The sequence below is a fragment of the Plutella xylostella genome, chromosome 30 (assembly GCF_932276165.1).
Source record: "Plutella xylostella chromosome 30, ilPluXylo3.1, whole genome shotgun sequence".
Classification (NCBI taxonomy): domain Eukaryota; kingdom Metazoa; phylum Arthropoda; class Insecta; order Lepidoptera; family Plutellidae; genus Plutella; species Plutella xylostella.
The window spans coordinates 5226330-5250653 of NC_064010.1; the positions used below are offsets into that span (position 1 = coordinate 5226330).

Genomic DNA, 24324 nt, shown 5'->3' on the forward strand with positions numbered 1-24324 from the left:
TCAGTTGGACTTGGTATATTTAGCTTACAACACGTTTTCACTACGAGTTTGTTTTTAATATTCAAAGATATACGCGAGTATTTGGCTAATTTGATGATTTTTCGACTAAGTGCAAGTGTGACTTGTCTATGTTTATGAAATATTTTAGGTTTTTTCATGAGTGTAATGTGTTTGTAGATTGTTATTGTTTATATTATCTTTTGAAGGTGGGTATGATTTATTTCCGTGGATAAATTAACTACTTACTATAGTTTTATTATATTAACTAGGTACATATTTAGTTACAAGTACTTACCTATACCTATGTATCTATCCAAGATGTTGTGTTATTTATAATTAATTACTTACCCATCTGTAGTGTTTGTATCTATACAGTAGATATAACGCCTTGTCTCATGTACACAAGTAGTGAGGTAGCACGTCGGTGGCGGGCTGAGTCAGTCTGTGTTTGACCGGCGAGCCGACTGGACGTGTGCCTGCACGTGCGGCTTGGTGTTACAGTGAGCCATAGGTTTTGCGTGCTGTGCAGCTATACACGATATAATTGTAGACCCTACAAGTGGCGACGAGGAGAAAGGTCAGTGAAAGTTATATTTATGTATGTACAAAACTTTGGTTAGGAGATATGTGGATTTTTCTGCTAAACACATTACATTGTGTGGTAACTAGTTTACAAACGTTAAAAATGTGTGAGATCATAGTATATGTGATCATCAAGTTCGTTTTTCAATATCTTATTAATTTATTAGTGTGATTACTTATGAATTTCAATGCAATATTATAAAAATGGCTAATCAAAACATTTTTTGGTGAGGGTAGTCTTACATTTTTATATTAAGTAGTCAATAACTTGATAATGGCTGACGCCACGCCATTAAATAATCTTATTTACAATATTTACATACATTATGTTTGAAATATAATTTTTGGTATTTACTGTGTAGTCCTTAAATAGGTACCAGCAGTGCTCATATCACATACTGAAAAAAAAACAGTTGTGTCAAATACAGTGACTGGTCAATATAAAGAGTCAATGTAGAGTCAATGTAGAGTCAATGTAGAGTCAATGTAGAGTCAATGTAGAGTCAATGTAGAGTCAATGTAGAGTCAATGTAGAGTCAATGTAGAGTCAATGTAGAGTCAATGTAGAGTCAATGTAGAGTCAATGTAGAGTCAATGTAGAGTCAATGTAGAGTCAATGTAGAGTCAATGTAGAGTCAATGTAGAGTCAATGTAGAGTCAATGTAGAGTCAATGTAGAGTCAATGTAGAGTCAATGTAGAGTCAATGTAGAGTCAATGTAGAGTCAATGTAGAGTCAATGTAGAGTCAATGTAGAGTCAATGTAGAGTCAATGTAGAGTCAATGTAGAGTCAATGTAGAGTCAATGTAGAGTCAATGTAGAGTCAATGTAGAGTCAATGTAGAGTCAATGTAGAGTCAATGTAGAGTCAATGTAGAGTCAATGTAGAGTCAATGTAGAGTCAATGTAGAGTCAATGTAGAGTCAATGTAGAGTCAATAAAGAGTCGATGTAGAGTTAATTCAGATTATTGCAGAATGAGATCTGACAACTAGGTTAGTAAAATAAAAACAAAGATATGCTTCGGACTTCCATTAAATTGGTAGTAATTGGTTATCATTGAATTGATGACATGGATTTCCATTAAATTGGAGATAATTATGATTCCATTAAATTGGATTGGTGCTTCCATTAAATTGGAGGAGTTATTCCATTCAATTGGAGATAAAAAAAGACCATTCAATTGGCGTAAGCGTTCCATTAAATTGGATGAATATTTTCAGGGCGCCCCAACAACTATGGCGAACATGCTGCCGGCTCCAGAAAAATTAGATCTCGAAGGCGACAACGCTTCTGTAGGATTACGATGGGAGAAATGGAAGAGATCATTAGAAATCTATCTTGAAGCAGCTGATATAAAGTCTCCATCGAAGAAAAGAGCTACGTTGCTATTACTAGGAGGTACTGGACTACAGGACATTTTTTACAATCTTCCATGTGCAAGCGCTGTGACTCCAGAAACCGATGTATTTCAAGTAGCCGTTGAAGCATTAGATAATTTCTTCCGACCCAAACAGAACAAAACTTTTGAGAGGCATGTCTTCCGATTAATTAAGCAAGATGAAGGTGAAAGTTTCGAGAAGTTTTTGGTTAAATTAAGGGACCAAGCGAGTAAATGTAAGTTTGATAAGCCGGACGATCACATAATAGATCAAATAATTGAACGGTGCCAATCGTCAGAGCTGCGGAAGAAGATTTTGATAATGGGAGAGACGGTGACTTTAGACAAAGTAATCACAGAAGCAAATACATTAGAAGTGGTAAATCAACAGTTAGTATGCTACGAACAGAAAAACAAGGAAAACACGAAAGATGAGAATGTGAATTCTATAATCAACCGAAATACAAGGGTTATCAAGAATGATAGGAAGGTTGAAGAAGGAAGCAGTAAACCAAAATGTGGCAGATGTGGCAACTTTACTCACAGCCCTAATGATTTTAAATGCCCAGCTAAGGAGAAAAAATGCCATGCTTGCGGTAAATTGGGCCACTATCAAAGATGTTGCAAAACTAAATCAAACCAATTGAAACGGAAAATAGAACAGGGACCAACATGGAATAGAAACAATTTGAAGAGATTACGGCAAGGAGATGCAATAAATTCTCTAGAAGGACCAGATGAAGAAGTTCAGTATGTTTTCAATGTTAGCGACGACGCAACGATTGATTGCAACGTAGGCAATGTCAAACTAGAGATGTTAATAGATTCAGGTTGCAAACTCAATTTGATAACAGATAAGGCGTGGGAATACTTAAAAAATAATAAAGTGAATTGCTCCAAACAAATCAAGGAGCCCAATAAAATGCTTATGGCTTACGGGTGCGTGGAGCCCTTGCAGGTTAAAGGCTCATTTGAGGCGGTATTAAATATCGGCACACGGTCTGAGAAAAGCACCATTTATGTAATCCAGAATGGGACCCGGAATCTACTTGGGAAAGACACCGCATTACGATTAGGCGTTCTGAAGCTTGGGTTAGGAGTGAATCAAGTTCGTGAAGAACAGAAACCATTTCCGAAATTTAAAGATATTCTGGTTGAAATTCCGATTGATAAATCTGTAAAACCGGTGATGCAGCCTTACCGAAGGATTCCTATACCAATAGAAAAAGAGATACAAGAAAAGATAAATGAATTACTGTTTGCTGATATTATTGAAGAGGTACATGAACCGTCTTCGTGGATTTCGCCAATTGTACCCATTCTTAAGGACAATGGGGAGGTTCGATTGTGTATCGACATGAGGCGTGCAAACACGGCTATACTAAAAGAGAATCACCCATTACCCTGTATGGATCACCTGTTACCGAAAATCAGGAAAGCACAATACTTTTCTAAATTGGATATTAAAAATGCTTTCCATCAAATTGAGCTCCATCCGAATTCACGCCATCTGACTACCTTCATAACATCCAGTGGTCTCTACAGATACAAAAGACTGATGTTCGGAGTGACCTGTGCGCCAGAGTTGTTCCAAAAAATATTAGAGAAAATGCTGATAAAGTGTGATGGGGTCATAAATTTTATCGATGACATTTTGATTTGCGGTAGTAGCGAAGAAGAACATGACACGAGACTGGCAAAAGTTTTAAAGACACTGAAGGAAAACAACGTTCTCTTGAATGAGGATAAATGTATCTACAAAGTGCAAAAAGTTAATTTTTTGGGACATGAACTGACACCGGGTGGAGTTAAACCCTTACCAAAATACATGAAGAGCATTAAAGAATTTAGAGTGCCCAACACTGTAGAGGAATTACAGAGTTTCCTTGGACTCGTCAATTACATTAATAAATGGATACCTAATTTGGCTACCATGACTGAGCCATTGAAAGAACTGTTGAGACTGAAGTTAGGAAAGAAAGCGAGTATCACTCAGTACTGGACAAGGAAGCAAGATAAAGCATTTATTACGTTGAAGGAGACATTGACAGGAATAGAGACATTGGGTTATTATGATGTTAAAGATAAAACACAGGTGATAGCTGATGCCAGTCCTGTTGGTCTAGGAGCAGTGTTGGTCCAAATTGACTGCAGCGGGCCTAGAATAATAGCTTACGGAAATCGTACACTGACAAGTTGTGAGCGTAAATATAGTCAGACCGAAAAAGAAGCGTTAGCTCTCGTATGGGCTATTGAACACTTTAATACGTTTCTTTTCGGGAAAGAATTCGACCTTATTACGGATCATAAGCCGTTAGAGTTTTTGTTCAGCCCAAAGTCACGACCCTGTGCGCGCGTGGAACGTTGGGTTTTAAAGCTACAAGCTTATCGCTACAATATTAAATATAAGCCAGGAAACACAAATATTGCAGACCCCCTATCACGGTTGTGTAAAGAGGTGAACAATATAAGTGAAGACAAGGACTACGTTAATCAAATAATACAAATAGCGAAGCCCCAAGCAATCCGTTTAAAAGAATTGACTGACCATTCGGAAAAAGATGCGGAGATACAAAGTGTGAAAAGGGGAATTTACCATGGTGAGTGGGATGAGTCCGTTAAAAAGTACAAGATTTTTGAGAACGAGCTTTGTTTCTATGAAAACATTCTTTTGAGAGGCAATAGGATAGTTGTTCCTGAGAAACTTAAGAAACAAGTACTGAACGCAGCCCACGAAGGGCATCCCGGCATAGTGGCCATGAAGGGAAGATTACGCTCAAAAGTTTGGTGGCCGAGAATAGATAAAGACGCGGAGACAATGGTGAAGAGTTGCAAAGGGTGTACACTTGTGTCTCTACCCAATCCACCTGCTGTAATGAAGCGTCGGGAACTTCCAGCAGAACCCTGGTTAGATGTTGCGATAGACTTGCTAGGGCCGTTACCCAGTCACGACTACCTGTTAGTAGTCGTTGATTATTATAGTCGATACAAAGAAATTAAACTGACCAAAACTATCACCAGTGCACAGATGATCAAATTATTGAAGGAGATATTTAGCCGCCTGGGGTACCCTGTTTCCGTAACTGCTGACAATGGACGTCAATTTGTGAGTGAGGAGTTCAAGGATTTTTGTAAGGAATGTGGCATAAAACTCTTCAGTACGGTGCCGTATTGGCCCCAGATGAATGGGGAGGTAGAGCGTCAAAATCGCGATATCTTAAAACGCCTCAAAATAAGCCAAATAGAACGAAAGGACATCAAAGAGACGTTATACGAGTATCTCATGATGTATAACTCAACCCCCCATTCAGTAACTGGGAAATCACCATCGGAGCTCTTCTTTAAGAGGCAAAATAGAGATAAAATTCCAATGATTAGGAACATGACCAGTCAAAGCGATGATACAGAGATAAGAGACCATGACAAAATTCAAAAAGAGAAAGGGAAAGAATATGGAGACCGGAAGAGAAGAGCAGAATCACCCGACATGAAAGAAGGAGACAAAGTTTATGTAAAAGAAATTGAGAAAACTAATAAGCTTACTCCCAGCTTTAACCCAACACCACATGTAGTGGAAAAGTCCTTGGGCGGGGACATTACAGTGAGAAACGAAGAGACTGGACAACAGCTCAGAAGGAATATTATACACTTGAAGAGAGTAGAAGGCCAGTGGGAAGCTGTAAATGACAAATCGGTTGAGCAATGACATGTTAGTTGTTGAGACACTCCAATTGATTATTAATATAAATTGTATCTAATTAATGTGATTCTGGTGGGGGTATATTGTTCTGTTAAACAATAATAAAAATATTGATAAGAAAGGGATGTAGTGTTTGTATCTATACAGTAGATATAACGCCTTGTCTCATGTACACAAGTAGTGAGGTAGCACGTCGGTGGCGGGCTGAGTCAGTCTGTGTTTGACCGGCGAGCCGACTGGACGTGTGCCTGCACGTGCGGCTTGGTGTTACAGTGAGCCATAGGTTTTGCGTGCTGTGCAGCTATACACGATATAATTGTAGACCCTACACCATCAATTTATCTTTGGTAGGTAGCTCTCTACATAATATTATGTTCATTACTATAACAACATTTCTTGTAAGATCAAAGTTGTTTAGAATGACGAGTTTATTTTTAACTAGGTATCTTTTGGATGTGCAAATTCTCATTTTCATTCGGGGAAGACGGAAACCTTAATCAGCATCAAGTTTAACTTACTTAAGTATATGTATACTTAAATAAATTATTTTCAAAATTGTAACATCCGTTCCAATATAGAAAAATCCGTGACAGGAGATGGTAGAGATAGACCTTAGCTACCACACTAGAGTCTAGTCAACTTACGTGAACTGACCCGTATGCTGTACAGTCAGCTGCATAATTAGCTATACACTTTTGTACCTTTTCAATCTGAAAACCGCCTATCTATTCATTGAAACATGTCAAACTGACGGTTCGTCAGTTTGACATGGTACAGAAGTGTAGGTATAATTGTATACAGGGTGTTGCAAAAAGGGTATACCAAGCCGAAACTGAAATCAGAATTTCAAAATTCGCGAAAAAAAATATCATTTTCCATAGAAACTTTGTTGGTCACGTAATTTTTTACTTATGCAGCTTGCCCTCCCTCACACTACAACTTTGCAGCTACAACCATGCCGTCTCCAACCCCTCGTCTCGTCACCACTGAGGAGGTGACTCCTGAGGGTCTGGCGTTGTGGCTGGACCTGCCCGAGGAGCTGAGGAACGATGGGGACCTGGCGGCGTTCAGGACCGCGCATGAGATGGCAGGTGGGTGACGGTGGCTTGTGAGGGATGAGAGGATCTTTGTCGTCCTTAGATTAGAGACATACGAATAAGGGGCCGTCCATTAATCACGTGAGGTCGTTTTTCTCCATTTTTGACCCCCCCCCCTCCCCCATGGTGATATTTGGTGAGGTTTTCCGTACCCCTCCCCCCCCCTTTGAGCCTCACGTGATTAACCCTTTAACCAGCAGAAGGATCCAAGTGTAGCAGAAAAATGAAACTTTGGGTATGGGTTATATATGTAAAGCTTTATTAAAATTCGAAAAAAAAATAAAAAAAAATATATATTTTATATGAAAAAAAACATGGTGGCAATATAATGTACACTGCCGGTTTGAACTTTGGTGGAGTTTTGTTTTTTCTTTGTTTCTTTTGGATAGTGATCTGCAATGAGTGGAGTGAGGCGGAGTGGGGTCTTGTCGGATGATGCTGTTGCCCATGAGTTGGGGGACGCGTTTGGTGTTCCGGATGGTGCGGTTTCTGGGGATGGTTTGGGGGAGTCGTATTCGGAAAGGGTTTCTGCCCGGGGTGGTTTGGTGAGGGTGCTGGCAGGTGGTGGCGTTCTGCTTGGTTCGGCGGCGCTGTCGTCTCCGTCCTCATCGGCTTGTCGGTCTCCTTCACTTGCTGGACTTCCGGGCGCTTCGGGATCGGCACCGGAGGCTCTGTGTCGAGGTCTTTCGGCTGCAGGACCTCGGGGTGCTTCGGTGTCTGCACTGGTGTCTCCCCGGCGTCGGGGCCGCTCGGCTGCGGGAGTGCCGGGTGGCGCGGAGCCGGTTGCATCCTCTAGCATGCCGGATGGGTTGGATGGGGGTGAGCTTTCGGATTTCTCGTCTTCGGATTCGGGTGAGGATGGGACTGGTTGGGGGGAGCAGGAGTGGACCCGGGGGCCGGATCTCGGCTGCTTTGGTGCTCAGAGGGTTCGGTCTTCGGAGCGGCTTCCGGGCGGAGCGGGGCCTCTGACCTGCTTTTCTTTGTTCTTTGGTGATGACGTGCTGGACATTGTTGTGGACCAAACTAATTTATACGCTGTACAAGTAGGATCGAGAAATTATACACCAACCACTAAAGAAGAAATCATGGCTTGGTATAAATTGATTTGGTCCACAGTGGTGTTTGGTGCGTCATCGCTGAAGAGTGGAGAGGGGTGGGTCGGAGGTTTCGTTCTGTTTGGAGGCTGTTTTGGGGATTGAACTTTCGGAGTGTCAGGGTGGCTGATCTGGTTTCTGGGTCCATTCTTGTTTTTTCCAGTCGGTCTCATCTTCGTCCGAGTCTGGGTCTGGGGACGGGGGGTCCGGGGGTTCATTTTCGTCTGGCCTGTCTGGTGTGTTGGGGGATGCGGTTGGTTCTGCGTTGCTTGGTGCTCTTGCAGCTGGGCGGCTTTGATGTTGGTGAGATGTTGGTGCAGATGTTGAGGCACTTTGGGGTCTTGTGGCTGGGGGACTTCGGTGTGGAGTCTCTGGTGTTGGTCTTGAGGTGCTTGGGGGTCTGGTGGGTGGGGGAGATTGGCAGGCTGGTGGGGGTGGGGACGGTGGTGCCGTCGAGCTGGGTGGAGCGTCGTCGCCTGTGGGTGCCCTCACCGAATCGTTTTGGGTGGAAGCTTGTTCTGGGTCCGGTTCTTCCGGGTCATCTTCGGAAGTCGTGCCATCTGGAGTGCCGGGCATGGGCTCATGGGCGGTGGCATCATCTGGTGGGACTTTGTTCCGCTTCATTGTGGATCGTTGTCTGGAGGAAGCAGGGAGGGAGCGGAGCTTTGCCGGGGTTTGGACTGGCGGTGTACATTATATTGCCACCATGTAGGTACCTACAAGTTGATAGTGGCATATATATGGCCACCACAAAAAAATGGAAATTCGAATAAAAAATGTCGATTTTTTTTATAAATAGTGATCATATCGTCTTCTATACTACATGTTTATATAAAAAAGAAGGTTACTCACATTTTTATCTGCAGGATTGATGAGATATTTTTAAATAAACTTTGTACTTTTGAAATGAGGCAATTTTTTTTCAAGTGACATTTTTTTTTTAAATGTTGGCACTACTAATTGATTTGATTGAAGAAAAAAAATACTGATGTGCATTCAGCTATGTATTAGTGACGTTTCCAGTAGCAAGATCGAATAAACTTTTAGAATTCTCAGGCCTATAAGATGGTGGCACGTATATTGCCATCATCAGTTAAAGGGTATGGATGGCCCCTAAGATGGTTTTTCACGTGCAAAAACAAAGCAACAAAACTCCTCGTTTTGTTTACTGTTTTAAGTTCAACCTAATGACTATAGAGAAAAGAACACTACGCTAATGACAATCTTCCAAACGAACTACTTACAGTGCCACAAACTTATCTGTTCCGGTGACGGCTCAGGTAAATGTGTAATATTCCTTCATTCTATAAGATTTTAAGTTTGCCAGTAGTGGTAACTTGCTCTTGTGGTTTCAATAAACCCATCTCATCTATATCAATATATAATTCATTAGTAAATAATGAGATATGGATCAATTTAGTTCGCTCTCACCGGAACAGATAAGTTTGTCGCACTGTAATTCAAAATAGAGGTCAGTGGTAGAAGTGGGGTGTTATTTGTCGAGATGTTTCTTTTGCACTAGCATCCCATCTTGTTTGTATATTGTAAATCATCGTATTCGTCAGAAAATAATTGCTGTATCCCTACATAGTGGTTCTGTGACTTCTCTATTACCGTGTTTCGTTTTATATGACCTTCTTAGGGCCAGGTAGGCTATACTAATAGGGCTAAGTAGCATGGGGTGCAAGACGCACATGACAAGTCGTCGCAAAAGTTTTGTATCGTCGTTTTGTACGTCTGGGCGCACCCTAGGCAGTCAGCTAGGATATCAAAGAAGAATCTGCCGGCTTTCGAAAAAAACTGTTATATTTATCTATAACTACTTAAGTTAAGTACTTAACTAACTGTTCTGTGTTAACTTAACTGTTCAAACATCATCAAATAATAACTATAAATTAAGATGATAAGATACAAAAACTATGTAAGTAAAATTATTCTAAGTTACCTACATTATTATTGCTTATTTATTTCTTTGATAAGTCTCACTTATACCTTATTTAACTGTTACAATGTATTAAGAACGAAAGAGACTGCCCCCCCAACACAGGGTATCCTAGTGGGGGAGCTAGGCATCTTAGTTTTACTAACTTGTACTTTGTTGAATGTAATAAAGAAATTTATTATTATTATTACTACCTAAAAATAATTTTAGACAAGTAAAGTATTTAACTATTTACGTTACCAAATATGAAATACTCCCACTTAGCCCTCGTTCTAATCTAATAAGGTAATCTGTTTGGTTTAATAATTTAAACGTCCATTTGTCAGCTAGCTACTTATTAGATTTGTAAGTAACTAAAGCGACATTTAGGTATGTAAATGTATGCACATCTTAGTTGAGATGACCATAGAAAATATCCGTATTTGAATGTACTTTTTGCTCAATATGACGTGATACTGCACACAGTTGAGCATTACAATAAATACATATATAACTAGTTACATAGGTATAATATTATGCTCACGACTCTAATCCCCGAAGGGGGTAGTCAGAGGTGACACACAATAAAATTATTAAGTGCTTAACTGTAGAAAATCCGACATTGTAATAATAATTCTATTTGACATTCCCCAATTTCTAAGCAATTTATTTTCTATTTTTTTCAGAGTCCAAGAAAAATACCAAAGCTCAGACCTTTGAAGGCTCAGAAACATTACCGTACATAGACGGAGACCTAGATGAGCTAGATCTAGACGGTGAGGCCCGCCCCCTGCGCAGAGGAGAATGCATTGAAATGATGGGAAATCGGAGTAGACCGGATTGTGATATGTGAGTTCGTATTATTATCATAGAATAGTCATACATCTGGATAAATTATGTGATCCCACCAACACGCCGCAGTGGACCAGCGTGGTGGGAAATGGTCCAAGCTTAGGAAGGCAGGTTAGACCTTGGGGATATGCACAAAGGTTCCATTCGAAAGAGCCAGGTACTTATACCCCCACAGAGAATAGAAAAAGTCTCTCCTAAGTAACGTTACAATACTCTGTCCTCGGTCTTCCTCATACAGCGTGTATCCGGCTTCTTGTAAGGTCGTCACTCCAGCCGGCCGGAGAGCGTCCCACGCTTGCCTGATCGTCGTATAGGATACACTATTATCTACAGGGTGCGAAGATTATGATTTTCAAAATTTCACGACGAAAATTTTGTCGTGTGGCGGGCTTACGCTTTCTTTGTAGTCTTTGACGGAAAACCTAAGTTTTATAAGGAAAAATGCATTTTTAGTCTCATTCTCAATGTAGGTATATATGCTTTATATGAGACCTACTTTCGTTTTATAATCTTCAAATTAATATAATGAAGAGTGTGTTATGATAAGACAGATAATGATCGAATACGCAATTATCCTTTTATGCTAGCGATATGGGATAAACCAGCCATTATTATATCTACAATACGACCGTCAATTTTGAGGATTTACATAAAATAAACACTCACGTATATGTATCGCACCTTATCGTACCCTAGGCGATACGCTTACTGAGCCCGCCTTAATTTTCATCGTGAACGTGAAGTAAAATTCATCAAGTAATTTTGTACGAAAATATGAACAGCGCCCGAATGGCGTAGTGGTTAGTGACCCTGACTACTGAGCCGAAGGTCCCGGGTTCGATTCCCGGCTGGGGCAGATATTTGTATAAACACAGATATTTTGTTCTCGGGTCTTGGATGTGCCCGTAAAATGGCAATAGGCTCGCCCCCTATTACATTGGGACTAAACATAACACTGGCGAAAAGTGGGTGCAGTAATGCACCTCTGCCTACCCCGCAAGGGAGTACAGTAGTACAAGGCGTGAGTGTGTGTGTGTGTGTTATGAACAGCGCCCCTAGCAGAATTAAAATTTTCATACAAAATTACCTACTTGATGAATTTTACTTCACGTTCACGATGAAAATTTATGCTACGGGCTTAGCACGAGAGTCGAGGCGGCGACGACAAAGAGGCGCGCCTTATCTATATTTTATATATGATGCCGGCAAATATGTATATTTCTACGCCTATTTTTTTAGCCAATCTTATAAGATTTTTGGTTGGTTTTCAGTTATACAGAAACAAAACTTGGGAGTACCGTACGCAAAAAAGATTCTTTGGTAAGTTAACCTCATTCTTCATTCTTCATAATCGAAAAACAAGGTTTAAAAATAATACTTAATAAAAAATACCTGATTTTGATCAAATATCTTGTTGATCATAATGATTATGTCATCCAGGTAAAACCTCGTATGTTTTCAGTTTGAAAGAGCGCTGCAGTACACAAAGATCACATTCCTGATGGCTTGTTGGGGGTTCTTCACGACTGTTCTCATACTGTATAGTGAAAAAGAATTGGTCGAGAGGCACACTTCATTGCATGCCGGCGAGATTAAATGTGAGTAGTTGTAATACCCGCACATAAAGAAAGCGAATAAATATGGCGGATGAAATCATTGTATCTCGATTCTATTCGTAGATTTGTCATACTTTTTGCTACTCTCACTGCGGTGGTCTCTCTATCATTGGTAGACTGAAATTGCAAAGACTTACAAAGACTTGTGGACAGACAGGATTTACGGATTGAAGATTTAAAATTCTCTATATATTTACAGCATACGAAATAAGCACAAAGGCTGAAGATTTACGCGTGTGGGTGAACTTGGATGGGCCATTTTGGAGTGAACAGCTGCAGAGGAAATACAAGTCTAACCTGACCAGTGAAGATTCAGTGATGGAGGTCTGGCTCGAGAGGCAACCGACAGAGAAGGACAACGATACACATATGAGTGTGATAGATGCAGAGGTAATTTCAGAATTTAATCTTTGCAGAGTGTCTTTCGAGAGAGATGTGAATGATGATGTCATGAATCAATGAAAGCAATTCTGATTTTAAGGATGCAGACAAAAATAATAATGTTTTTGTAAAATTTACAGAAATCAAAGCCATGGCTAATAAGTCTATTAGAAATCAATGAAATAGACTTCTCACAAGGAGAACCTAGATCGAAAGTACTGCAAATTCACGAGAAACCACCCATACTTGGAAATTCAGCAAAAGAGCACAAATATACGATCAAAATGAGACATAACAGTAACGTTACAGTGCCGTTTACCGTCACTTATACAAAGAATCCGTTGGATACTAAAACTGGGATTATTTATGCTGCCATCCTGCTTATTGGTCTGTACGTGATCATCATTTTTGATGTAAGTAATTGTAATCGTTAGTTGAGTTTGATATGAAAAATAAAAACATAAGTACAGAGTCTACCTTCAAAACATTACTTAGAGAATGATGATAACGAACTAGCAAGCTTAGCGTGGGACGTCCTCCGGATCACTTGATCGACGACCTTAGATAAGTATCTGATACTGTTTCTAAATGGCCGAGGACGGAGTATTGTCTTCTTGGTAGATGCCTATGTTTAGCATTAGATGACTGAGAGATGAATAAGTTCACAAAATTAGTTTTTCAAATAATAATTTTGACATTCCAGCTAATAAACCGCACATTAGCAGCAATAATAACATCGACGACTGCTCTAGCGGTGCTAGCTCTAGTCGGGGAGAGGCCCACCATGTTGGAAATCATCAGTTGGATGGACACAGAGACTCTACTGCTGCTGTTCTCTATGATGCTTCTGGTGACGTTGATCGCTGAGACTGGGTTCTTCGATTACTTGGCTAGGAAGGCTTTTGAGGTATTTTGGTTGTATTATTTAAAAAAAATTGCTATATGTTAGTTAGTGTGCACCATACTCATTAGATTTTTACTTACACGTTTTATGTTTTTTTTTTGTTCGAGCGTAGAAGGTTCTTTTCGCAAATATCCAGTAGTCGTAGATATCATCTAGAAGACGAGTCATTCTCTGCTTCTACTTTATAGCTTTAAGTTTCTATGTGTTTCAGAAAACTAAAGGCGAAACCTGGCCATTGATCAACCTGTTATACCTTCTTACGATCGTTGTGTCTTTGTTCTTGGATAACGTTACTACAGTGTTGCTACTAACACCGGCTACCATAAGGTTTGTTTGTCCTTATGTTATTTAATTTTATCCAAATTTAGCGAACCTGTTTCTGTAAAGTTTTTCAAATGCATATACAGGGTGTTGCAAAATTGGTATATTAAGCCGAAAAGGGTCCACACAACTTATCCCGGACATAACGTTTTCGATGTTGGAATCGGGCGCACGACATTTTTATCGTCCCATACAAAATTTAATCCATATTTTAGTCTGTATCGTTTTTGGCAACCCTACGTTCTAATATCATTACGTCAAAAGCTGACGTGTTTATTGTAAACAAAAACATAACCTCAAAAACATATGATAAATCGGAGGCCGCAAATTAGAAATATTACTGATTAGAAACACAAGAGTATGTTTGGAATTTGTACGTTATACCTCCCTAGTTTTGCAATAAGAACATTCTTGGGATATAATCAAAGAAAAACATACCTAGTTAATTCCAAAGTTCAATCCATTTTCACAACAATCCTTTTCCACAACAAACACAACACTACATCTTCAACTCTTCACAGACATCTGATGAACCACCGCAGCCTCAAATAATCACATTAATCACATTCCACTTTCACAATACTAACTGTTTTGAAGTAATACTTAACACGAAAAACAACAAAACACTTGAACCACGAGAAAAAGGTTAAATCGGTCAGACTTGTGTAAGTTCCAAGTGTTTCGGTTTAATTATGCTAAAGTTTAAATCCGCACTGAATCTTACTTACTTACTTTACTTATTCCCAATCTCCGCTGGGGAGCAAAGGGCCGAAGTGAAGCGCCGCCATTCTTTACGATCTTGGGCCAGCTCAGAGACATCCGCCCAAGACATCCCCGCCTGGCCCATTTCCTTTTTCACAGAGCGCTGCCATGTCTCTCGCGGTCTGCCGAGTCTTCGTTTACCGCCCTCGGGGTGCCATGTCAGCGCTTCCTTTGGGACGTCTTCAGTACGCCTTAGAACGTGTCCTATCCATCTCCATTTGCGTTCTTTTACGGTTTCTGCTACAGGTTTTTGATGTGTTCTGCGCCAAAGTTCCTCGTTGGAGACAAAGTCAAACCAACGGATCCCTAGGATATTGCGTAAGCATCTGTTTACGAAAATCTGTAGCTTGTTCGTGGTTTGGACCGTTTTCTTCCAAGTTTCGCAACCGTAGAGGAGAACGGTCTTTACGCACGCGTTGAACAGGCGGATCTTGGTTTGGAGACGGAATGCGGAAGACCTCCACACTGGGCTTAACATGGCAAAAGCTCCACGGGCTTTGTTGATGCGGTTGCCGATATCCTCGTCAGTTCCACCATTTGGTGTGATTTTGCTTCCCAGGTAGGTGAAGGTGTCAACATCTTCAATTGATTGGCCGTTGATTTTAAATGGAGTACGGTCCGCAGTCATTACTCGCATTGACTTTGTCTTTTCTCTGTTGACATGCATGCCCACTCGGTTACCCAAATGGACGAGGTCATTGAGTTTCCTTTGCATATCAGCGCTATCAGCGCTATAACGCACTGAATCTCGATTATAATTATTCCTATGAACTTCCAAATTAGTTACTAGTAATATTATTTAGTAAACATAAAAAAGTAGAAAGCAATTTTTCCACCCGTTGCCATATTGTTGCCTTGTTGCCAATAGAGAAAATAAACTACGATGTTGCCAGTAACCAGTAAGTCGAAGACCCGTTCCCGTTTCCGGCATTTTTATTTCGTCGGATTTCATAACCCAATTAAATAAACACAAATAGTTTTACTAAGTCTTTTTTTTCACTGTCTATTATTTACGTAATATTAGAGACAAGTAAATAAATATCGGCGTGAACTCGCATTTTACGCTTTCGCGGCGCGAGTGTAGCGCGGGCTTAAAGAATAAAATATTTAAAAATGAACGGATCGGTTTCCATAGGTACGTGATTTTATAAGGTCGTTGACACTCGTTGATATGTAGGTCACTGTGTCACGATAGGGTTGTTGGTACCCAGTTTTCGAGTAAAACTTTGGACGTTAATTACTCAAAAACGGTAACGTATTTTGAGATTCTGACTTCTTTCCCGGGCTTAGATATAACATGCTGCACATGCTGGTTTCGGCTTGATATACCCTTTTTGCAACACCCTGTATATTATTGTTTTATTTAAGACTAAGTACTTGTAGGAAGCGGTACGGGTAATTAGAACGACGGCTAATAGTGCACTGATTTATTTCGCATCAAGAGGCGGCGGGGGGCGCAGCCCGCGCAACTAGATCTAACTTACATATCTACCCACATACATTATGTATACATATACAACATCCCTCCCCCAATAGTTCTTTAACAAGAATAATAAACTAACACAATAATTAAAGAAATCTTTTATAGTTAATGGGACGCCTGTCTCTTAAAATCATATGACGGGATGGCGCGGCCTCCGGGCTGGAGTTCTCGTCAGGCGTGTCGTAATTGGGACTGGCTGGTCTCGGTGATGCAGCCGCTGCGGCCCCGGCTGGGGCGGCCGGCCCCGGTGGCGGCGGCGGCGGCGAGGCGGCACTCTCCGTCCCCTCCCCGCGCGAGCAGCTGGCGCTCTGGCTGTGGCCAGCCTCTGCCTCGATCTGCTGACTCATCACGTCAGGCACTACGTCTACGTCCCAACTCCAGCCCTCTTCTAACGGAGCTTCATACCGTTTTACTTGATTTTTATGTCGACTTATAACGCAGTTCAGTGCCGGCACAAAAATGTCAAACATGACTTTCCCTTTTAAACTGTTAACAGTTCCCAACAACCACTTAAAATTATTTTTAGAAATAAAAACTTTCGTTAGGACAGAATCGCCTACAGCAAAGTCAGGTCTCTTTCTGCCACCATATTGTTCACACTGTAAGGACTGTTTACGAGCAACTATATTAGTAAGTTCGGTGACCGAGGGCGATGAAGATGGATTCCCGTCTAGTAAATCCAACCTACTCCTTAACTTGTGACCGTAAACTAGTTCCGCCGGTGACTTCTCTGTTGTACTGTGCTTCGAATTTCGGTAATCAAACAAAAATTTGTTAATTTTATTATCTAAGTTTGAAAGATTGCCATCGCTTATCAGAATTGTTTTAAGGCCCCTTTTGACTATTTTTACCGAGCTCTCGGCTTGGCCATTACTCGAGGGGTGATAAACTGGGGAAAACAGATGGACAATACCATTTAATTCACAAAACCTCTTAAAACGATCTGAAGAGAAAGCTGTGCCGTTATCGCTCACCAAAATTTTAGGTATTCCTGCCCTCGAGAAGAAATTACATAATTTCCCTATTACAGCTTCCGATGATGAACCCGTTTTCATACAAAACACTTCTACCCATTTAGAAAAAGCGTCGACTACGATTAAATATGTTTTATCGTTAAACGGTCCCAGGAAATCAATGTGAATTCTCTCAAAAACCGCTGAGGGATAGGGCCAGGGCGCGAGGGGCGCGCGGGGCGGCGCGGGGCGGAGCTGCGCGCACACTGCGCACGCGCCGGCCACTCGCTCCAGCGCGGCGTCGATGCCGGGGAACCACAGCCGTCCGCGGGCCTCCGCCTTCATTTTTACAATACCAAAATGTGACTGGTGAAGTTCGTTCAAAATTTTTTCCCGCAACACACTTGGAATAACAATTTTATGGCCTCTCAATAAAATACCATTTTCATATGAAAGCTGGTTGCGACACAAAAAATATGGTTTTAGAGCAACATCATTTACTTTACGCGGCCAACCTTTAGTCACGTAATGTGTAACTTTAGCTAATGTATCATCCGTAGACGTAGCTTCCCGCAAGAGGGCCTTGGTCACGGGCAGATCTCCATCCAGAATGAAGTTAATGTAAGCGGTGCGATCCTCGCCCGCCGCCTCTGCCCCACCCTCGATAATCGGCAGCGTACAACGAGATAAGAAGTCCGCGCTGTTATCAGCACTTCGGACATACTCTATTTCATAATTATACGCCGCTAAAAACATAGCATACCGCTGTAACCTATTGGCCGATACCTCAGGGACGCCTTTGTGCGATCCGAAAATCGAAATCAACGGTTTATGGTCGGTTCTCAACACGAATGGCTCCGCCCGCCCGTATAAATATTGGTGGAACCGTCTCACACCAAACACGATTGCAGTCGCCTCTTTCTGAATTTGTGAGTAATTCTTTTCAGCCGCTGATAAAGAGCGTGACGCAGCATAACAAACCGGTCGCTCCTGCCCGTCACTATCAACTTGAGAAAGTATCGCACCTAATCCATTAGGGCCAGCGTCCACAGTCAAAATAATTTTAGCATTTTGATTAAAATGAGCTAGCACTTTTTCAGACGATAATACCTCTTTAATTTTCTCAAATGCCTTTTGTTGATCCTCTAGCCATGCCCACTTTGTATCTTTATTCAGAAGATTATACAGAGGACTAAGAATGCTAGAAGCATCTTTAACAAAATTTCTGTAGTACATAATTTGTTAGGCCCAAAAATGACTGGAGTTGATTTACATTTGTCGGCACCGGTGCTTTTAATATCGCTTCAACTTTTGATTTCGACTTTCTAATGCCATTTTTATCAATCACGTATCCTAAATACGTTATCTCATCCTTGAAAAATTGGCATTTTTCTTTTTTCAAGGTAAGACCTGCCCGTTCAAGTCGATTTAAAACGATTTTAAGCCTCATTAGATGTTCTTCTTTACTTTTACCTGTGATACAGATATCGTCTAAAAAACATAAAACCCCATCTAAATCGGAAACCAACCCGTGCATGACCTTTTGAAAAATAGCCGGAGCACTAGAGAGCCCAAAAACTAACCGTGTATACTTAAAAAGGCCCCTGTGAGTGTTTATGCAGGTTAAGTTTTGTGTTTCATCCTCATCTGATAGTAAAATTTGTCCATAAGCCATTGATAAATCGAGCTTACTAAATTGTTGGCCCCCATGCAGCTTAGAAAAAAGATCCTCGACAGTTGGAAGAGGATATTTTTCAATAAGTAAGCGCTTATTCAATGTTGCTGAGTAATCAGCGCAAATTCTTACATCCCCGTTTGATTTTAAGACGGGCACTATTGGCGAAGCATATTCAGAATATTCTACCGGTTTTAAAATCCCGAGTTCTAAGAGACGATCTATTTCCTTATTTATTTTCTCTTTGAGAGCAAAAGCTACAGGCCGTGATTTGATAAAAATAGGTTTTGCATCAGGTTTTAAATGTAGCCTAACCTTATGTTTCTGAAAACAACCTAGGTTATCTGAGAAAATTGACGGGAACTCAGAAACTAAAGTTTCCTCTACGCTATTATCAGTTGAAACGTAATTAACCGGTGCAAATTCTAATTTAAATTTACTAATAAAGTCCCGGCCTAACAATGGCGGGCCTCCCTTTCGCACGACAAAAAAACTAAGCGTATGCGTTTGCCCTAAATAATTTACAGATAGGCATATAGATCCGAGTGTCTCAATCTTACTACCTGTATAAGTAGTAAGTTCCTTATTGTTTAACGATAACGGCACCGAGGAAAAATGTTTTTTGTAAGTACTTTCCGAAATCACCGTAACGGCAGAACCACTATCAATTTCAAATTCTAAAGAAATTCCATTTACGGAAATAAATTCTCGCATCGGACTACCATTAACACAACGAATATTAAAAAGTACATTACCATCATCGCCCTCGCTTACCGACGCTTCCTCGATTACATTCACTGACTGCACTTGGCACATCCTACGTAAATGCCCTTTACGCCCGCACTTTTTACATTTAAAATTTACGAAACGACACTGAGCCGCTGTATGGCTTTTATAACCACAGACTGAGCACCGATCCACACTGGTGGTCTTCTTCTGGCTCTCGATGCTGAACACCGAGGCGCCTGCGAGTGCGAGGCTCGCGGCGGCGGCGGCGGGCCCGGGGCGCCCCAGGCCGGCCGCGGCGCCTGCCCGCGCGCACCGCACACTCTCCGCCAGCTCCACCGCCTTGCTCAGCGACAGCTCCTTCACGTCCTGCGCGAACAGCTTGTCACGCTCGGGCCCGGCCGCCATGCCCATGACGAACCGGTCGAGCAGTGACTCCTCCAGATTATTGAATCCACAATGGGCCGCCAGCCCTCGTAACCTGGCCGCCCACTGCGAGTGACCTTCATTTAACGCCTGCGTGGCCGCATAGAAGTTAAAACGTTCGGCGAAACCGCACCGTTTGGGAGTAAAATGTTTATCTAACAAACTTATTATTTCTTCAAACGTTAATTCTTCTAACTTTTTCGGCAACGCCAAGTCACTCGCGAGTTTATAAGTTGATTCCGTGAGCGCACTAAGTAAGATGGCGCGTCGCTTCACACCCGCCTTGTCCGAATCCACATTAATCTCGTTTGCAATGAGCCACTGTGACAATCGGTTCCTGTAAGTGTCCCAGTCTTGACTCTGGTGGTCAAAAGTAGACAGGAAACCAAATTGTACACCCGACATTATGCGCGTTTGGTCCGTTCGTCGCCACGTGTTTTATTTAAGACTAAGTACTTGTAGGAAGCGGTACGGGTAATTAGAACGACGGCTAATAGTGCACTGATTTATTTCGCATCAAGAGGCGGCGGGGGGCGCAGCCCGCGCAACTAGATCTAACTTACATATCTACCCACATACATTATGTATACATATACAACAATATATATATATTTTCATTCGTTTGCAGTTATCGCAATGACCCAATCCGTTGTAATTCTGTAATGTTTTGAGAAAGGCTACTTATTGCGTTGCATTAACTGTGTAATTACTTAGGTCATATATCTATGTAAAATTACTATTTTTTTGTTATAAAATAAAATTATAAAGCAGTCCTGTGTTTCCCTTCAGGCTATGTGAAGTGACAAATATAAATCCAGTGCCGATACTGATGGGTATGGTGATATTCTGTAACGTAGGAGGCACCGCCACCCCTGTGGGAGACCCACCAAACATCATCATTGCTACCAACCCTATTGTACTGCATGCGGTAAGTTTATAGGTGCCATAAAAATACATAACTGCTGCTCATTTATTTTTAATGTTGTAATTTAGAATGTTGTGTTTTGGAATCCTTGCAGAGATGCCAAATCGATTGGCGCTTTATCGAAGTGTTGAGATGTCTGTACAATGCCGCTACTATGACTGTCCAAGTACAGGACCACAAGACAAGACCTATCCAACTGCAACGTGGAGTGAGACAGGGGGATGTGATATCTCCGAAACTGTTCACCAATGCATTGGAAGATGTCTTTAAGACGTTGGACTGGAAAGGACATGGCATATGTATAAATGGCGAGTACATGTCACACCTCCGCTTCGCGGACGACATCGTTATTATGGCAGAATCTCTGCAGGAACTCAGCTGGATGCTAAGTGGCCTAAATGCTGCTTCCCGACGTGTTGGCCTCGGTATGAACTTGGACAAGACGAAAGTCATGTACAATGCTCACATCAAACCGGAGCCGGTCGCCGTTGGTGAGGCAACAATCGAAGTTGTGCAAGAATATGTCTACCTCGGGCAGACTATTCGGCTAGGCAGAAGCAACTTCGACAAGGAGGCTGCAAGGCGCATCCAACTGGGTTGGGCTGCATTCGGGAAACTTCGTCACATATTCTCCTCGGCCATTCCTCAGAGCCTGAAGACAAAAGTCTTCAACCAGTGCGTCCTGCCAGTGATGACGTATGGTGCAGAGACGTGGACACTGACGGTAGGACTGGTCCACCGATTTAAAGTCGCTCAGCGTGCTATGGAGAGAGCTATGCTTGGGGTTTCTCTGATGGATCGTATCAGAAATGAGGTTATCCGTCAGAGGACTAAGGTTACCGACATAGCTGTCAAAATATGCAAGCTGAAGTGGCAGTGGGCTGGTCATATTTGCCGAAGAACCGATAACCGTTGGGGTAGACGAGTTCTCGAGTGGAGACCACGAACAGGCAAACGCAGCGTGGGACGCCCTCCTGCCCGCTGGACTGAAGACCTTAGGCGGGTGGCGGGTAGTGGTTGGATGAGGAAGGCCGAGGACCGAGTGTTGTGGCGCTCCTTGGGAGAGGCCTATGTCCAGCAGTGGATGATTATTGGCTGATGATGAATTTAGAAAAAGTGACATTTTAATGAAGCTTTCTGCAACTGGGTGTCGTTAACTCGTTAATCGTTCTATTTTAGAATTTTGAATAATTTTTAGTAGGTATTCATTGGTTTGATAAATCATAGATATTGAATTTTGTTTTCAGGGTATAAACTTCACGAATTTCACATCACACATGATAATTGGTGTATTTCTTGTATTCATACAAACTTACCTACAGTTTCGATTTATGTACAGAGACGTGACTAAACTGAGAATGGGAGAAAAACCTGAAGTACAAAGTAAGTGGAAATTGAAAGCCTTTTTCCTAAACAACAATGTCATCTAGATATACATTCATAATGACCGTAAAATCTTAACTGTAATGGCATTTGTGATTCTTTCGATAATTTGATTTATGCAATACAATAATTATTTTACAATAACAACTATGTAAAGCATTCTAAACTAGAAAAACAGGTATTTGATGAATAGCCGTTGTAAGATCAACTAAGTAATCTGAAATGTTTCCAGAACTTCGCCACCAAGTTTCAGCGTGGAAGAAAGCGTTGTCAAGTTTAACAAACTACCGAACAGAGGAGAAGGTAGTGAGGCGAGTTGTTGAGAATAAGCTGCAGATTTTAGAACAGGAGATCAAAGAACAGAATAAATGCCAGAATTTAGCGTTGCCAAAAGAGACATTTGAGAAAACTTTGGAAGAATTGAGGGAAAAGGTAGAGACTATAGGATCTAGATGATTACTGTGAATTAGTTGGCAATATAATGATTGACTGAATTTTCTTTGCTTTTTAGTACACGATAAAAGATAAAACTTTGTTAATACAAACGTTGGCGGCCATAACGTTTATAGTTATAGTGTTTTTTCTACATTCCCTTCCACAAATGCGTAAGTATCATCGGTGTTCTTGCTTAAGGTAAGCGTGCGTCTTTCGGCATCGTACGTATCTCATTCAGTATTCTTTGTATAAAAATTCACACAAGTGCGTCCACTTCATTGGCATTGCCGACGTCGTTTCTATACATTTATGACAATCTGTTTGGTGTTACGTACGATACCGATAGGTTGACGCTTACATTATTTTGTGTCTCTTATTTTGGATTCATTTTTACTACTCATGTGTTTCTTTTCAGAAAGTTTATCCCTAGGATGGAGTGCATTACTTGGGACCACAATGCTTCTTGTTTTAGCAGATAAAGATGATCTCCAACCAATTTTGAGCAAAGTTGAATGGTCCACTTTGTTATTTTTTGCTGCTCTATTCATCTTTATGGAGGTAAAGCCTCTTATGTTCTTCCTTCGTTAGTTTCATCAAGTCTTGGATGATGAAAAACTATTTTGTCTATCCGGCACGTCCAAAATATCAATTTATATATTCGTAATTTTTACAGGCGATCACAAAATTGGGATTAATTCAATGGATCGGAGGTTTGACCGAGGAACTAATACTCACAGTTGACGAGAAGTACCAACTACCAGTAGCTATTTTACTCGTTTTATGGGTAAGAATACGTTTGTAAAAATATTTTACCCTTAATTTTATTTTTTATCATTTTGACCATATTTTTAATACTTACTTATTAATTGCAGGTGTCAGGAATAACATCGGCCTTCGTCGATAACATTCCCCTAACTTCGATGATGGTACGAGTGGTGACGTCATTAGGGACGAATCCTAATTTGGCACTGCCGATGGCGCCGCTCATCTGGGCTTTGTCTTTTGGAGCTTGTATGGGAGGTAAGAATCACTAGGTATTTAAATTTATTTTATTGTTTGACAAATCTTCATTGAAACCTACAATTATACCGTTAACATAAAATTTCGCCCTGCCGTTTTTTTCTTGTAGTGCTATAAAAATATCTTCTTTCATATTGTCATGTTTCCATTGTGATGCGGTAGCAATTTCATCATGTATTAGCGATTCACAGTTGGCGTTATTGTAATTTTATGTTTCCTATCTCTACCAGATTTGTTCAATTTATGTTATGACCTCCTTTTAGAGATGCTGATACCATAGCTCTAATGTTTTTATAATTTAGGACTGATTTTTCAATAGTCATATAAACGTTATCTGAGGAATGAAATAGTTCCTGTCACTGTCTCATACAAGCATTCTGATGACAGCATCAGAATTATTCCTCAGATAACTTTAATCTGACTATTGAAAAATCAGCCCTTAAAAAACTAGGTATTTGTCTTTTGTTTCAGGCAACGGCACTTTAGTGGGAGCCAGTGCTAACGTGATATGCGCTGGGTTGGCTGAGCAACATAACTATAAGTTCACTTTCAAAGAGTTCTTCAGGATAGGAGCTCCGATGACCATCGGGCATCTGGTCACAGTGTCTGCGTATCTTCTGATATGCCATTGTGTTTTCACTTGGCACTAAAATTGTTAAGTGCATAATAATTGTAGATTCTGAAAGAGAT

At 41.0% G+C, this 24324-nt stretch overlaps 2 protein-coding genes across 2 annotated transcripts; one reads left to right on the plus strand and one right to left on the minus strand.

Moving 5' to 3' along the window:
• Window positions 1–3: 3 nt before the first annotated feature.
• LOC105383755 (P protein) lies at window positions 4–24306 on the plus strand. Its single transcript, XM_048631973.1, has 17 exons — window positions 4–206; window positions 6608–6751; window positions 10459–10621; window positions 11896–11944; window positions 12087–12222; window positions 12440–12630; window positions 12762–13034; window positions 13325–13528; window positions 13737–13852; window positions 20661–20799; window positions 22044–22179; window positions 22412–22611; window positions 22691–22784; window positions 23030–23172; window positions 23288–23398; window positions 23487–23634; window positions 24106–24306. Exons 2-17 carry the CDS (start codon window positions 6616–6618, stop codon window positions 24282–24284), a joined length of 2418 nt encoding a protein of 805 aa, XP_048487930.1. The 5' UTR covers window positions 4–206; window positions 6608–6615; the 3' UTR covers window positions 24285–24306.
• LOC125491054 lies at window positions 16632–20479 on the minus strand. Its single transcript, XM_048631974.1, has 2 exons — window positions 19475–20479; window positions 16632–16699 (listed from the first exon to the last, which is right to left on the minus strand). Exons 1-2 carry the CDS (start codon window positions 20274–20276, stop codon window positions 16686–16688), a joined length of 816 nt encoding a protein of 271 aa, XP_048487931.1. The 5' UTR covers window positions 20277–20479; the 3' UTR covers window positions 16632–16685.
• Window positions 24307–24324: the final 18 nt, after the last annotated feature.